We start from the raw sequence: 15,946 nt of genomic DNA, 5'->3' as shown, positions 1-15,946 counted from the left end.
GCACGCTTAACCCCCATGATGCACTCTATGGCCTGGTGCCGTTGGCGGGACCATGGCCCATTGGTGATGGGATCTGTAGTACTTTCAATCGCTACGACTCCCACAGGCCACTGCGATTCCCAGCAGTGACGGAACTGGACCAAATTTGGCCCACATAACCCCCATGAACCCCTTTCTGTCAGGGGGTAGATTGGGGGAGGATGGACCAAGTAGCTTCACTCACTTCTTCCTCTCAGAGTTGTAGTTCACCCTTAAACAGACAGCACTGAACCCCGCCGACTTCAGATCTGTATCAAACTTGGTACACTGCCTCATCATGCCCAACTGAGCATACAGGCAGGGTTTCGGGATGATTGTCCTTTGGCTCTGGGAGTTGTAGTTCACCTTTATACAGACAGCACTGAACCCAGCCGACTTCGGATCTGGACCAGACTTGCCACACAGGTTTCTCAAAACACCCGGGCACCGCCGGGACCCCAAGCTAGTATGCTATAATCCTCATCCTGTTATTACAAAGATTCATTTACTATTGCTGTTTTTGTCTGTCTGATTTATGATGGCCCTAAAGTGAATGTATCATGGGGTTTTCTTGGCAGAATTTTTGTTTGTCTTGGTCTGAGGCTGAAATAATGTAAACTGCTCAAGGTCATCCAGTGGGTTTCCCTGGCTGAGCCAGGATTCAAACTCTGGTCCCTCAATGTCCTCGTCCAAATTCAGATGCGGGCTCATTCATTTTTTTATGTGCCTGTATTCTGTATCTTTATCTTCGAGAGATTTTATGTCTGTTAATGAAAAATGCAAGAGAATTGTACTGATTTTGTTGCTGTTTCCCTCCTGTTTAGATCACAAAGAAGCAGTGCTGTTGGAGTGGAGCGCTTCGACTTGGATTTACCTCCAAGGATCCCTCTAGGATTAACCCAGAAACCCTACCCAAGTATGCCTGTCCAGACCTGGTTTCTCAGAGCGGATTCTGGGCCAAGGCTCTCCCGGAAGAATTTGCAAATGAAGGAAACATCATAGCCTTCTGGGTGGACAAAAAGGGGCGCGTGTTTTATCGGGTGAATGACTCTGCTGCCATGTTGTTCTTCAGTGGAGTAAGGACCACCGAACCACTGTGGGCCTTGATCGACGTGTACGGACTCACGCGTGGAGTGCAGTTACTCGGTAGGTGCCTTTGTAAAAATACAGCCTTGTTGAGAGCAGCTAAGCTCTTGTATTTTTCACTGCTAATCTTTTAATTCTCTGTCTTACCTGAATGATAGTCTAAGTGGTTGTACAGTGGAATCAGACTCTGCCGTTTTTGATGTGACTACCTGGAATGACATAGTCAGGCGTGTCAGGTCCTCTGATGCTTCCAGTCTAGCATGAGCTAAAACGAGACTGTAGTTAAGCTATGTTCTATTTTCTATCATAAGTGTTGACCTTTCTTGAAAGGGTAAGACTTGTCATGGTATATAGAACAGAACAATAAAGGCTAATGGCATGAACATGACAATGAGATTAATGGATTGGAGCTCACTTCATCAGGTGTGTGCAATGTTGTACTTACTGAAAGGTGTGACTGTGCATATACTCATGCATATACACTGCAATTTGGCTTGCCTTAGGTATCCCAGAAAATTTTTACTGGATGTTCAGTTTCATTGCCCTTTGGCCTTCATTTCAGATAGGAACATAGGAACTACATTTGGTTTTCCGTGTGTGGGTTTAACTTTTGTGGATTTGATTATTTGTGGATCTAATTAATTGCGTTCCACTGGGAATCTCTAGGTTCTCTAGTATGACTCTGTGGTCAACACCCCATAAAGCGAAGTGGTTCCCAACCCATGGTCCTCCAGTTGTTTTGGACTTCAGCTCCCAGAAATCACAGCCAGTTTACTAGCTGTGAGGAATTCTGGGAGCTGAAGTCCAAAACACCTGGAGGACCAAAGGTTGGGAACCACTGATCTAGACATTCCTAGTGAGAACAACTCTCTAAGGATTTCTCCAGCACAACTTTGTGGTAAACTCTAGAAGGACCTAGAGTGGTGTTCTTTCAGGTAAAAAAATCCAACTTTTTTCACGTCTGCATGGGTTCTTGCCCCAACCCAAAGAAATGTGAGGGTTGACTAAACTTCTTAGCTGATAAAACTGTTCATAGATCTAAAGTAGTGCAGTTTGCTTTGATTGACATTGACTCACCACAATTTCAGGCAAAGGATTTTCATCAGTGTGTTGTTGAAGGCTTTCATGGCTGGAATCACTGGGGTGCTGTGAGTTTTCCAGGCTGTATGGCTATGTTCCAGAAGCATTCTCTCCTGACGTTTCACCCACATCTATGGCAGGCACTCTCAGAGGGTGTGAGGTCACAACATCTGAGGATGCCTGCCAGACATGTGGGTGAAACATCAGGAGAGAATGCTTCTGGAACATGGACATACAGCCTGAAAAACTCAGCAAACCAGATTTCCATCAGAATTATTACCAAATTCCTTTAATTGGTTGGGATTGTATTGAAGACTGTCTATCTCTAAAGCAGATGTTTGGAATTGTAAAAATCAGCTCATTTTCAAGGTGCTAGAAGGATTTGATTTTTTCCCATCCCAATAAACTTAGGACAGCTACCTCGGTGGAAATACATAGTACAATACAAACTTTAGATGGGATGCTCTGCAGTCTACTTTATTGAGCAGTCTTGAATCCATACGAGTGGTAGTGAATGGCTTAGTCCATATGCTGGTGATTCCAACGTTAAATCAATCTCCCAAATAAAGCTGAAGTCTGAAATAAACACCTGTAGGGTTTTTACCATGTGTTGTCCATATATCGGGGAGGAAATTAGCCTATGTTTTTGTCAGAACATCCTACATAATGCAATTTTTGTAAAACTTAACTTTTAAACTCTTGTTTGCAAAAACCTCTAAGGCCAAGCAAACACAGGTTGGAAGTAATAAATCACTATAAAAATAAGTATCATTAATAAGAGAATTTCTGTTATGACAGACTATCGGTGCACATTCAGAAATTTGGAATGTTGCTCTTTATCTTATTAATCTCTCTTGTATTTGGCAAAAGGAAGCACATTTCATACTTTATGTGTGATCCATGCTTTACCTGAATGGGGATTAGTTGTCTATTCATAGATAAGTAAAAATTTAAAAAGTTTTTAAAAATTTTAAACACTGTGTGATCAATTTCTTGGACCCTGAAACAATATTTTTCAGTTACTTTTATTGCACAATAAATTCATAGTTGTGAAAATCATTTTATTATGCTTTAAATCTTCAAGTCTTGTAGAAGTTTCTAGTTAGCTGAACATTTGTGAGCACTTCTAAGAAGAAGCCGCAGGATAAATGAGTGTTCAGCTGTGAGGTTAAACTGCTAAAAATTCAGGGCCACTGAATTGACACTATAATCTTTTTTAACACTTTGAAGATTACATGAGCTGACATTTTTGTATAAGAATTACTCTGGTGAATAAATCAAAATAGATATATCACTTATTCAGTATATGGTAGAGCAGTGGGTTAAAGTACTGTAGTAAACTTATATGATTGTTGGAAAATGACTCTGCTAGGCCCTAATGTGGAATATCCAACATATATAGAACAATAATGTGGACTCCTATCAAAATATTTCTGTTTGTAAAACTGGCGATATTTTTGAATATTTGGAATTTATAATATCTACTTTTTCTACTCCATGTCTCATTTTATGCTGCTCATTCGTTGAGTTGTCTCCTACTCTTCGTGACCTCATGGACCAGTCCACGCCAGAGCTCCCTATTGGCCATCACCGCCCCCAGTTCCTTCAAGGTCAAGCCAGTCACTTCAAGGATACCGTCCATCCATCTTGCCTTTGGTTGGCCCCTCTTTCTTTTTCCTTCCTTTTTCCCCAGCATCACGATCTTTTCCAAGCTTTCCTGTCTTCTCATGATGTGGCCAAAATACTTCATAATACCTCTAATATCCTTCCCTCCAGTGAGCAGCCGGACATTATTTCCTGGAGGATGGACTGGTTGGATCTTCTTGCGGTCCAAGGCACTCTCAGGATTTTCCTCCAGCACCAGAGTTCAAAAGCGTCTATCTTCCTTCGCTCAGCCTTCCTTATGGTCCAGCTCTCGCATCCATAGGTCATTATGGGGAATACCATTGCTTTGACTATGCGGACCTTCGTTGCCAGTGTGATGTCTCTGCTCTTCACTATTTTGTCAAGGTTGGCCATTGCTCTCCTCCCAAGAAGTAAACGTCTTCTTATTTCCTGGCTGCAGTCTGCATCTGCAGTGATCTTTGCGCCCAGAAATATAAAGTCTGTCACTGCCTCCACGTTTTCTCCCTCTATTTGCCAGTTATCAATAGGTGTAGTTGCCATGATCTTGGTTTTCTTGACGTTTAACTGCAACCCAGCTTTTGCACTTTCTTCTTTCACCTTGGTGATAAGGCTCCTCATCTCCTCCTCGCTTTCGGCCATCAGAGTGGTATCATCTGCATACCTAAGGTTGTTAATGTTTCTTCCAGAAATTTTAACTCCAGCCTTGGATTTGTCAAGCCCTGCACGTCGCATGATGTGTTCTGTATACAAGTTGAATAGGGAGGGTGAAAGTATGCAGCCCTGCCGTAATCCTTTCCTAATCTTGAATCAGTCTGTTGGTCCGTGATCTGTTCTTACTGTGGCTACTTGGTCTTTATACAGATTTCTCAGGAGACAGACAAGGTGACTTGGTATCCCCATACCACCAAGAACATGCCACAGTTTATTATGATCCACACAGTCGAAGGCTTTAGAATAGTCAATAAAGCAGAAGTAGATGTTTTTTCTGAAACTCCCTGGCTTCCTCCATTATCCAGCAGATATTAGCAATTTGGTCTCTCATTCCTCTGCCTTTTCTAAACCCAGCTTGGACATCTGGCAATTCTCGCTCCATGTATTGCTGAAGTCTGCCTTGCAGGATCTTGAGCATTATCTTACTGGCATGGGAAATAAGTGCCACTGTACGGAAATTTGAGCATTCTTTAGCGTTTCCATTTTTTGGTATGGGGATATAAATTGATTTTTTCCAATCTGATGGCCAATCTTGTGTTTTCCATATTTGCTGGCATATGGCATGCATCACCTTGACAACATCACCTTCCAAGATTTTAAACAGCTCAGCTAGGATCCCGTCGTCTCCTGCTGCCTTGTTGTTAGCAATGCTTCTTAAGGCCCATTCAACCTCACTCCTCAGGATGTCTGGTTCTAATTCACTCACCACACCATCAAAGCTATCCTCTAAATTATTATCCTTCCTATACAGATCTTCTGTATATTCTCGCCACCTATTCTTGATCTCTTCAGCTACTGTTAAGTCCCTGCCAACTTTGTTTTTGATCATGCCCATTTTTTCCAGAAATTTGCCTCCGATGTTTCTGATTTTCTGGAAGAGATCTCTTGTCCTTCCTATCCTATTGTCTTCTTCCACTTCTATGCATTGCTTGTTCAAAAATAGTTCCTTGTCTCTCCTGGCTAACCTCTGGAATTGTGCATTTAATTGGGCATATCTCTCCCTATCGCTGTTTCCTTTCACCTTCCTTCTTTCTTGGGCTACTTCCAGTGTCTCAACAGACAACCATCTTGCCTTCTTGGTTTTCTTTTTCTTTGGGACGTACTTTGTTGCTGCCTCCTGAACAATGTTGTGGACTTCTGTCCATAGTTCTTCTGGGACTCTATTTATTAAACCTAGTCCCTGAAATCTATTCTTCATCTCCACTGCATATTCACTGGGAATATTTGTGAGATCATATCTAATTGGTCTGTGTATTTTCCCCATTCTCTTTAGTCTGATTCTAAATTTTGTAATAAGTTTGTGATCTGAACTACAGTCATTTTATATACAGCACCATGTCTTCCCTGACCCTTTTCTCCAACCTAAAATGAGAATAACAACAGTAACTGCATGATGTCCTGAAAGTATATAAATCTTGATATAGACAAAGCTGCAGTTCTTTTTTATGACCTAATTGTTTCCAAACTCTATTTGAAGGTGGCATGAAAGAAAGAATTATTTCAGAGATGGAAAATTTTGGTGTCAGCAACTTTGGTACTTTGCTATACTTAATGGATATTTAAATCCCTTTATATAACCTATATTAAAGCTCTAACCTTCATAGTTCCGTAACATACTTTGAATTTGTAACAGCCAAGAGCAATATTTTTTGCTCTTCTTTATTTTTTGTTTCACAAAGATGGAAACTTTCCAATTTTGTTCAGCCGGAAAACCAATAACAGACACATCCTGCAGCTATCTTGTCTCCTGCTTAGTTAAGTGCATTATACCTAGTACAATTAGGCACCTGTCACCGAGATTCCAGTGCCACTTAGGATGAGTTTATGCAATGGACATTAATGCTCAGACATTTATTTATAGCATGTTCCAATTGCCTTTGGCAGGCCCTAATCTTGGCAATTGTCTTGAAGCCTCTTAATCTTGTTTCTTGCATGTCTCGATTCCTCATTATGTAGTGTCAAAGCTCAGGTGGCCATTGACATATTGTTCTTCATCACTTTAAACACTTGCTTCTCCTTTTGTCTTACAACATTAAATGAAAGTCCTTGGATGGGGAAAGTCCAGTCAAATTCAGGTGGAATAGATATTCTTGGGACTACTTAAAAAAACCTAACCCATAAAATACAGGCAATGTCCTTGAAAGTATATATTCACTTCTCATTTATCGCTATTGAAAGTTATGTTTGTACATCCAAGGAAATTACTATAGGTGAAGTGCTAGTGCTACTTAATTTACTGCTTCTAGTGTGAATTATGAGAACATTATCCATATAAATGACAAGAGGGGAAGTGATTAATGGTTTTCCTCCCTCTGCAGTTCTAGATCTTGTGTGAAAGAAGGTTACGTTTGTACCCCTTCAGGAAAATGCATTTTCTCTAGGATTATATTATAAATGTGGTTGTAATCACAATCTGTGGACATAAAACCCATGAATGACAACTAATTTGAAACTCTTTGTCTACTGCTTTAGCAAAACTAGGGATGTATCAATGAGTGTGCAAATGATGTTTGACCTCCAGCAACAACATAGTACTATATAATATAATAATATTGTGCTATGGTAATAATATAATATATTATATATACATACGATATTGATACTAATATTATAATATCATGCAATATAATACTATTAATAATCCAATGTAATAATATTAATTATATATTATGTATTAAATGTAATATTACTAATAATATGGTAGTATAGTGGTATTGTACAATATGGTAATATATAATACTAATATTGTGCTTTGCTAATGATATAATATATTGTATATACATATAACTTGTAAGCCACTCTGAGTCCCCTTCGGGCTGAGATAGGGCAGGGTATAAATATAGCAAATAAATAAATAAATAAATCATAATTCTTCTCATAGTTAAATTTTCCTTGCATTTCCAACTTTCTAGCATTACAGATACAGTTAAAATTATCTACACTTAGAACTATAATATTTACTGTGCTTACATTCCCTTGGCTACTTTGCCTGCCCTTTAGCTTTGGACGCCTAAACCATATTTCTAAATGATCAGCTGAAATGTTAAGTAACTTCATATTTGGGATCAAAGAAAAGCTTCATGAAGAAAAGCAAAATTCTTAGCTCCCTTTCTTCCCCATGGTTATAACTCCATAGAATATATGGTTGCCTATAAAAAGTATAGGAGCAGCCAGTGGCACAGTAGGCTAAACCATTGAGCTGCTAAACTTGCTGATCAAAAAGTCAGCAGTTTGAATTCCGGGAGCGGGGTGAGTTCCCACTGTTAGCCTCAGTTTCTGCCAACCTAACAGTTTGAAAACATACAAATGTGAGTAGATCAATAGGTACCGCTCCGGAGTGAAGGTAACGGTGCTCCATGCAGTCATACCAGCCACATAACTTTGGAGGTGTCTATGGACAATGCTGGCTCTTCAGCTAAGAAATGGAGATGAGCACCAATCCCCAGAGTTGGACACAACTAGACTTAATGTCAAGAGAATACATTTACCTATAAAAAGTATGACTCATTCCCGAAACTGAAGGAGATAGGTTCATGCATTAGCGTCTCATTAATATTATGTGTTGCTATCATTGTTGTGGGCCTTCATGTAATTTCTGATTTATGGTAATCCAAAGGTAACTCTATCATGATTTTTAAGGTGCTGAGAGTGTGATTTGCCCAAGGTCACCCAGTGGGTTTCCATGGCAAGGAATTGAATGGGGAATCTCAAAGTCACAGTTTAACACTAAATCCCCTACATCATGCTGGATCTGAATTTCTCTTGAATGAACACTGTTTTTTCCATGGTCTCACTTACATTAATTTGTATTATTCTGGTTAGAATAATCAGCCAAGCCTTGAAGCTGCAAGGCTTTTCAATGCTAATTAAGGTGATTAATTGCAACAATCACACTTGTCTCCAACAGACAAGAGTTCTTTCTCTCACCGTGCACCTTCCACAGATATATAAACCTCCCTTGCCTAGTTTCCAATATACTTCACAACGTCTGAGGATGTCTGTCATAGCTGTGGGCAAAACGTCAGGAGAGAATGCTTCTGGAACATGGCCATGCAACCCAGAAAACTCACAGCAACGCAGAATAAAGAAAGCTACATTATATAGTCGTATGGTCTGTTCCTCTAGCCCACTGCTACTTAAACCATGAGTTCCAACCCCCAATGTTGGGGTTCCAAAAATTGGCAGCAGGAAAAGGTTTCTGAATGTCATCTATTTACACAAATCTGTTAGCAACAATATGCTGGGTTTACGGTGAAATCCGCAGAAAAGGCTTCAGCTGTACAAAATCAATCTGATTAGCAATACTGGTTTATTATCAGTAAATGCTTGATTTTATGTTAATTTTATATACCAGAAAAGTGTTGTGAGTGGAAAAGTTTAAGAAGCCCTGCTCTAGTCCAGTAATGTCTATGCTGAAGGGTCAAGCTAGCACCGCAGTTGTGAAACTGCTCCCCCAAGTGGTAGAAATTGCTTATGGCAGTGCGTCATGTTCTTCACTGTCATGGCTTGCATTTAGCATGCTTTGCTTTCTGATTGGTCACTGGCAATTAAATACTGGCAGACTAATAAGCCTTATTGCTTAGGCACATGTTTTTTTCGGGGGAAATCCATTTTGGAAAGAGAATTGGTTTAATCATAGAAAGTATCTATTCAACTTAACGCCTTACTGGACAATGAATGACAGTGCTTTTTGATGTTTTCCATCAGGAGACACACATAGTCATTGCTAGACATGCAAGGGATTACATGTGGGAACTTTAAAAGAAAAATCTCATTGAAGAATGTGTCTTGCCACTGCTGCATAGCTCTAAAATCTTTTGTTGTTTTTTTTTAATATCTTGAAGGTTTTTCTAAAAAAATTAAATAGTCAGTAGGATAATGGAATGGAACATAATGGAGAATGGAGTGGAACAATAGAGTCCACTGGAAACAGAATATATAGGATCACTTTCCTAGAAACAGAGAAGGCAGGACTTTGGACCTTAAGCACTCTCTTAAGCACTGAATATGAGGGTGGATATTTTACTGCATTATTTCAAGTAAAAATTACCTCATTCTGATTGATTGTTTTATACAGTAGTGTACTTCATGTTAGATACTTTTAATGTCATTTCTCAAACTGAGAAGAAAAGCCAGTGAAAGGCTTTGAATGCAAATATTATGTTACTAGCATTTATCCTTGCAATCTATTACTCCTTGAATTATTAACCAGCTGACTCCTCTAAACAGCTTATTTTTACCAGTTAAACCAGTGGTTCTCAACCTTCCCACTGCTGCGACCCCTTAATACAGTTCTTCATGTTGTGGTGAACCCCAACCATAACATTATTTTCGTTGCTACTTTATAACTGTCATTGTGCTACTGTTATAAATTGTAATGTAAATATTTGATGTTCAGGATGTATTTTCATTCACTGGACCAAATTTGGCAGAAATACCTAATGCACCCAAATTTGAATACTGGTGAGGTTTGGGCAGGGGTTGATTTTGTCATTTGGGAGTTGTAGTTACTGGGATTTATAGTTCACCTACAAGCAAAGAGCATTCCGAACCCCACCAACAATAGTATTGGGCCAAACTTCCCACACAGAACTCCCATGACCAACAGAAAATACTGGAAGGGTTTGGTGGGCATTGACCTTGAGTTTTGGAGTTGTAGTTCACCTACATCCAGAGAGCACTGTGGACTCAAACAATGATGGATATGGACCAAACTTGGCACGAATACTCAATATGCTCAAATGTGAACACTGGTAGAGTTTGGGGAAAATACACCTTGACATTTGGGAGTTGTAGTTGCTGGGATTTATAGTTCACCTACAATCACAAAGCATTCTGAACTCCGCCAACGATGGAATTGAACTAAACTTGGCATACAGAACTCCCATGACCAACAGAAAATACTGGAAGGGTTTGGTGGGCATTGACCTTTTGGAGTTGTAGTTCACCTCCATCCAGAGAGTACTGTGGGTTAAAACAATGATGGATCTGTACCAAACTTGGCACAGGCGGAGGGATCTTCAGCCTTCTCTGCCAAAGGGTTTCTTGAGATCTTCAGCCTTCTCTGCCAAAGGGTAGACCATCAGAAATATATTTTTTCTGATGATCTTTGATGACCACTCTCACACCCCCTCACGACACCCCCAAGGTTGAGAACCACTGAATTAAACAATTGTTTCATACATATTGTTGGTCATATTGAGTTCATTCAGTACAGTCAGCACTCAATGCAAGCATTTTTATTTTTTGTGACAGAAATTGCTTAACTCAAGTGACACTATAGTTCTCTCAACCACTTGCCTAACTAGGAACAACTGCCGCTTAGTTTTTCCTCTTCAACATTGCCACAGCACCTTTTTTTCCTGATTGTTTCATTTTCCTGTCCTTTTTCTTGTTTCACATCAGATGTATTAAATTGCAAGCATGAATGCCCATAGATCCATAACCTTTACTTCTCACTAAGTGGAAAGACACATAACATGGCTTCTCCTGTTGACCACAGAGTATAGGCAGGTAAATTCAGAAGGGGGTGTTCCTTCAGATAACAAGCTCTTGTATCACAAAGAGCTTAAAAGGTGAAAAGCAGCATTTTGAATTAGGCTTGGAAACCTATTGGAACATGTTAGGTGGTATTCTTGTAGTCGGTCCCATCGTTCCATTTGGTGGAACACTGAATTTAGATTAGGCTGTTTTATATTAGGCTGGTTTTGAGATGGAATGCTTATTAACTCCAGCTATTCTAGCCTTTTGTTTTATGTTAGTGGATACAATTTCTGGGAGTGTTTATACCAACGTACAAATATAACTGATTGGAATTATGCCTTTTCCACTGGTTTTACATGTCAATGTAAATAATTCTTTGGTATAAACAGATGCACTATTGTTTTCTTGGGTGTAAAAACAGCTTGGGGGAATTCTTTATAGGCATTGTATGTATAAATATTGCATAAGTTAAATTCACTCATGCTGGAAACCAGAGTTTTCTAAGAAAGCTTGAAACTTCTCCCATCTTGCTGTTCCAAATGTTTGAGCAAACTTCTGGAACAGGCCAAATGGATCTTATATGTGTGTGTGTGTGTGTGTGTGTATATAATCCTTTAATATGTCTTTCACTATTAATGACAAAATGAATGGAAAGACATAGCTGTGCTATTTTGGAATGTCAATGTTGCAAGGGGATCTTGTAGCTCCTTGGAGACCAACTGAGAGAACAAAGTTGTAGTTTATGCTTTCATAGACTAAGTCCACTTCCGCGGATGATAAAATAACTGAGGAAAAAAACAGTAAGAAACAAAGAGGCAGTTTTAATGTTGAAGCAACATTTATAATTCCTTCCCTGTGCTCCATCTCTTAACATAGAATGCCACTTTCAGGAATTCGTCCATGTTCCATTAACCAACTTAGCAATTGTATTTCCATGAGCTTCTTGTTATGCAAAGCAGCAGTACAAGTGGGCCAACTTTATTGCTTCACGAATCAATAATTTCCCCTTTGCTGAAGGAAGAAGGCTCCAGGATGGCTATAACTATGTTGATTCCCTTATATTGCCCTTAAAGCAAATAGAATTATATTCCCAAGAAATATTCTGTAAGGCTGTTTTGTTGGATCAAATGCACTGTGACTCATATTGCAACAATATAGTTCATAGTAAACTGGGAGCAAAATTAGTGTTTACCACCTAAGTCTCTAAGGGTGGTCAGTCTTAGCAGCTATAGCACACCTAATCATTTCACTGCAAAGAAATGGAATTGTTGTTTATTTGTTCAGTCACTTCAAACTCTCCGTGACCTCATGGACCAGCCCATGCTAGAGCTCCTGGTCGGCCGTTGCCACCCCCAGCTCCTTCAAGGTCAAACCAGTCACTGCAAGGATACCATCTATCCATCTTGCCCTTGGTTGGCCCCTCTTCCCTTTTCCTTCCATTTTCCCCAGTATCATTATCTTCTCCAAGCTTTCCTGTCATCTCATTATGTGGCCAAAGTACTTCGTCTTTGCATCTAATATCCTTCCCTCCAGTGAGCAGTCGGGCATTATTTCCTGGAGTATGGACTGGTTGGATCTCCTTGTGGTCCAAGGTACTCTCAGAATTTTCCTACAACACCACAGTTCAAAAGCATCTATCTTCCTTCGCTTAGCCTTCCTTATGGTCCAGCTCTTACATCCATGAGTTATTTCAGGGAATACCATTGCTTTAACTATGCGGACCTTCGTTGCTAGTGTGATGTCTCTACTCTTCACTATTTTTTTGATGTTGGTCATTGTTCTCCTCCCAAGAAGTAAATGTCTTCTGATTTCCTGGTGGCAATCTGCATCTGCAGTCATCTTCGCACATAGAAATATAAAGTCTGTCACTGCCTCCATATTTTCTCCCTCTAAGAGATGGCATGTTACCATACAAATAGTTTGCTATACTTCTATAAGTGCCTGAGGGCGTATCTACATGGGCACTATATCCCAAAGTGGGGGAGGATTGGCTCCATGGTGTTACATAATGCATAGAGCCATCTTATCCCCAACATGGGGCAAAGTCACTTAATGTGGTTGTGCCCCATGGTAGGGAAAGTCAGGGAATGCTCCAGAACTTCCCTGAAGCTCCTGAGCATCACCAGACTTTGGGATAATAGTGTAAACAAACTGGAAGGAATGGTTTTGATTTGAAACCGGCCCCACTGTTCACATAGACCAGTGCCACCTTCCTACTCTGTTACCCCATCACTACTGTAGCATGTCCATAGAGAGTGGTCATTTCTGGGCATCTTTGCCAGTGTAAGCAAAGACACCTGCATAGGTGAGGGATCTCTCCCTCCTTTCATCCCTCCCATCATGAGTTGCTCAGGCAGCTTAAAAGTGGAATGATGGAGAATAAGTTGGGTTTTTCCTTGCAAAACTGGGATACTTGGAAGGTATGGGCTCTAATAAATCACCACAGGGACCATGAAAGCTGCCACAGAAGGAGGACAAATTTGAAGTCATTCAGACTTGGTTTTATCGAGTACAAAGTGTTCAACAATATTAATAGAAGTTGAATATGGAGCCTTTTCAAACATAACACCTCCTGCTCTTTCTGGCATGATGTTTTATTCTCTTTGGAAAGAAGCAGCAATGGAAGTTAGGGGCAAAGCGACTGCCTGCACCTTCATATGTGTCTCCACTAGACAATTCTCTTTATTAATTTATTTTGTAATTTATATTGGCTTTTCTCATAATATGGAACCACAACAGCTTCAGAACAAACCTACAGAACCTATCTTGTTTGTAGTGTGGGGACTGCCTGTAGGCCTAAATAAACAGGAAGAGGAGAAATACAGTATTTCACCCAGCTTGGGTGGTTTAGTCGTCTTGCATGTCCTACTATTGAAGAGTACCCTTCCGTCACCTCCTAGAAAACTTAAAATTTTGCTCATTTTTTTAAATTCTAGGATGCTATAGAAGGATTTTATTCTTACTCTTAATCATTGACTGTTACATCTTCAGTTTGAAACATGGGGTGACTCCCTTTGTTTATCTATGTCTCTCATCTCTTTTGTTAACACAATATATTGTGCTGTTTCAACACTTGGCATTAGTAAAGTCAGAGCAACCAAATCAACCTAGGAAAGGTAAAACTCCCCTTCCTCTTTAGGAAGTGACTTGCAAGTCATCTGTCTTTAAGAGAAGGACATTCTAGTGGTGAAGAATGCTCTCCTACCACATAAAAATTCAGTGTGAAGAGACCATTACTTTCTGTAATTTCAGATCTTTTCCAGTTTTTAACTGAGAATCACTTCATCTTGGAACAACCATGGAAATTGGATTTCTATTCTGTAGGTTTTTTTTATATCTATTGATGCCCCAGTCCTTGAAACAAAATGAGGATGAGTCAGATATGTACTGGATGTTATTTTCTCAAGAAGGAAGATTACTTTTGTATAGCCTGAAGATTTAATATCCTTGCTGTGTATCTTCGATCAGCTTTTGTACATTGTATCTCTGCTCTTTTGTTCATAGGTGGTCCAGTTAAAAAGGGAGCTTTGCTGTCTCCAAGCTGTTATAATATTTTTACCCTCATTGTCATGTTTCTCAAAAAACCTGCAGTAAAAGACTTGGCACTGTCCCAAGAATATTCTGAAAGGTGTAGTGTCTAGGAATTTATTTTGCAGTTACTAAGAAATCACAGCGTATAGTTGGACAAAATAACTTAAATGTGTCAACAGGGCCGGCCCTAGGTAAATTTCAAGTATAAGCAAACAGAATTTTGCCCCCCCCCCTCCCAAACCAATCACTGAAAAATAAAAGCATTGGATAAGCGAAAATGTTGGATAATAAGGAGGAATTAAGGAAAAGCCTATTAAACATCAAATTACATTATGGTTTTACAAATTAAGCACCAAAACATCATGTTTTACAACAAATCAACAGAAAAAGCAGTTCAATACATGGTAATGTTATGTAGGAATTACTATATTTACTAATTTAGCACCAGACATTGCAATGTATTGAAACATTGACTACAAAAACATTGGCTACTAACAAATTGACTGCAAATAAAGATAGAATTGCATAAAATAAACTTGCAGTAAGAACATTGTCGGAAGTTAAATCTGTAAAAACTTCAGTCCTTGCTGCCTAAAGAAATAGCTGTGGATCCGGGCGGGAGGCCAATTGCATTGGATAATCCAGAACATTGGATAAGTGAAAGTTGGATAAGCGAGACTCTACTGTACTAACTATGGCTGACTCTGCTTAGCTCCCAAAATCAGATGGGAGTTGGTACTTTTAGGGTACGTAGGTCCTAAGATGTATATATAACACTCAGTTACCAAGAGTAAAATAAATACAAATTAAAACTTTCGAAAACAAGAGTCAATACAAAGAAACACTATTGGGGCGGGGGGTGGGGGGTGGGAATTAACATTTTGAGAAAGCAGTGTATTTTTTGGATTGCTGTAGGTTTTTCAGGCTGTAGGTTCTTCCCCAGTCTCCAACAGACCTCAACCTTTGAGGATGCCTGCCATAGATGTGGGCGGAACGTCAAGAGAGAATGGTTCACTCTAAAGTAATGCAAAAGGGAAGAAATAATTAAATCAGCTGTTTTGAGCAGCCTTAAAACCTGGTGTTCAATCTAAACAATAGAAACTTTTCTAATATATATAAAAATGGTTGAACCTCACAATCAACTGTCATGGATTTGTTGTGAGTCCTTTTAGATCCATTTTCTAGCTGGAAAAATGAATTAATAATAAACTAATTTTAAAAAGAAATTCTTGTGCCAGCACCAAAGAAGACCCTGGACCATATATATATATATAGCTACTGGTGGTATAAAAATGGCATAAGGAAATATGGAATGCCTAAAATATAAGTTGGACTGTTTAAAGTTTAGTATTATTATGGTGTTGTTTGAGTCCACAAAATTATTAGATTTAGTGTCTTGAAAGCTTTGACT

At 39.4% G+C, this 15,946-nt stretch overlaps 1 protein-coding gene across 4 annotated transcripts in view; it reads left to right on the top strand.

The window, feature by feature from the left end:
* Nucleotides 1-15,946, top strand: part of neurl1 (neuralized E3 ubiquitin protein ligase 1) — a 232,408-nt gene that overhangs the window by 167,106 nt on the left and 49,356 nt on the right. For all 4 annotated transcript variants that reach the window (XM_062976300.1, XM_008106591.2, XM_008106592.2 and 1 more), the window contains exon 3: nt 843-1,164. In XM_062976300.1, the coding sequence (XP_062832370.1) occupies nt 843-1,164 (322 nt within the window). The remainder of the gene's footprint in view (nt 1-842; nt 1,165-15,946) is intronic.

The sequence above is a fragment of the Anolis carolinensis genome, chromosome 3, assembly GCF_035594765.1.
Source record: "Anolis carolinensis isolate JA03-04 chromosome 3, rAnoCar3.1.pri, whole genome shotgun sequence".
Taxonomy (NCBI): domain Eukaryota; kingdom Metazoa; phylum Chordata; class Lepidosauria; order Squamata; family Dactyloidae; genus Anolis; species Anolis carolinensis.
The sequence above is the reverse complement of the archived record's forward strand: the minus strand, read 5'-3'. Positions and strand labels throughout refer to the sequence as shown.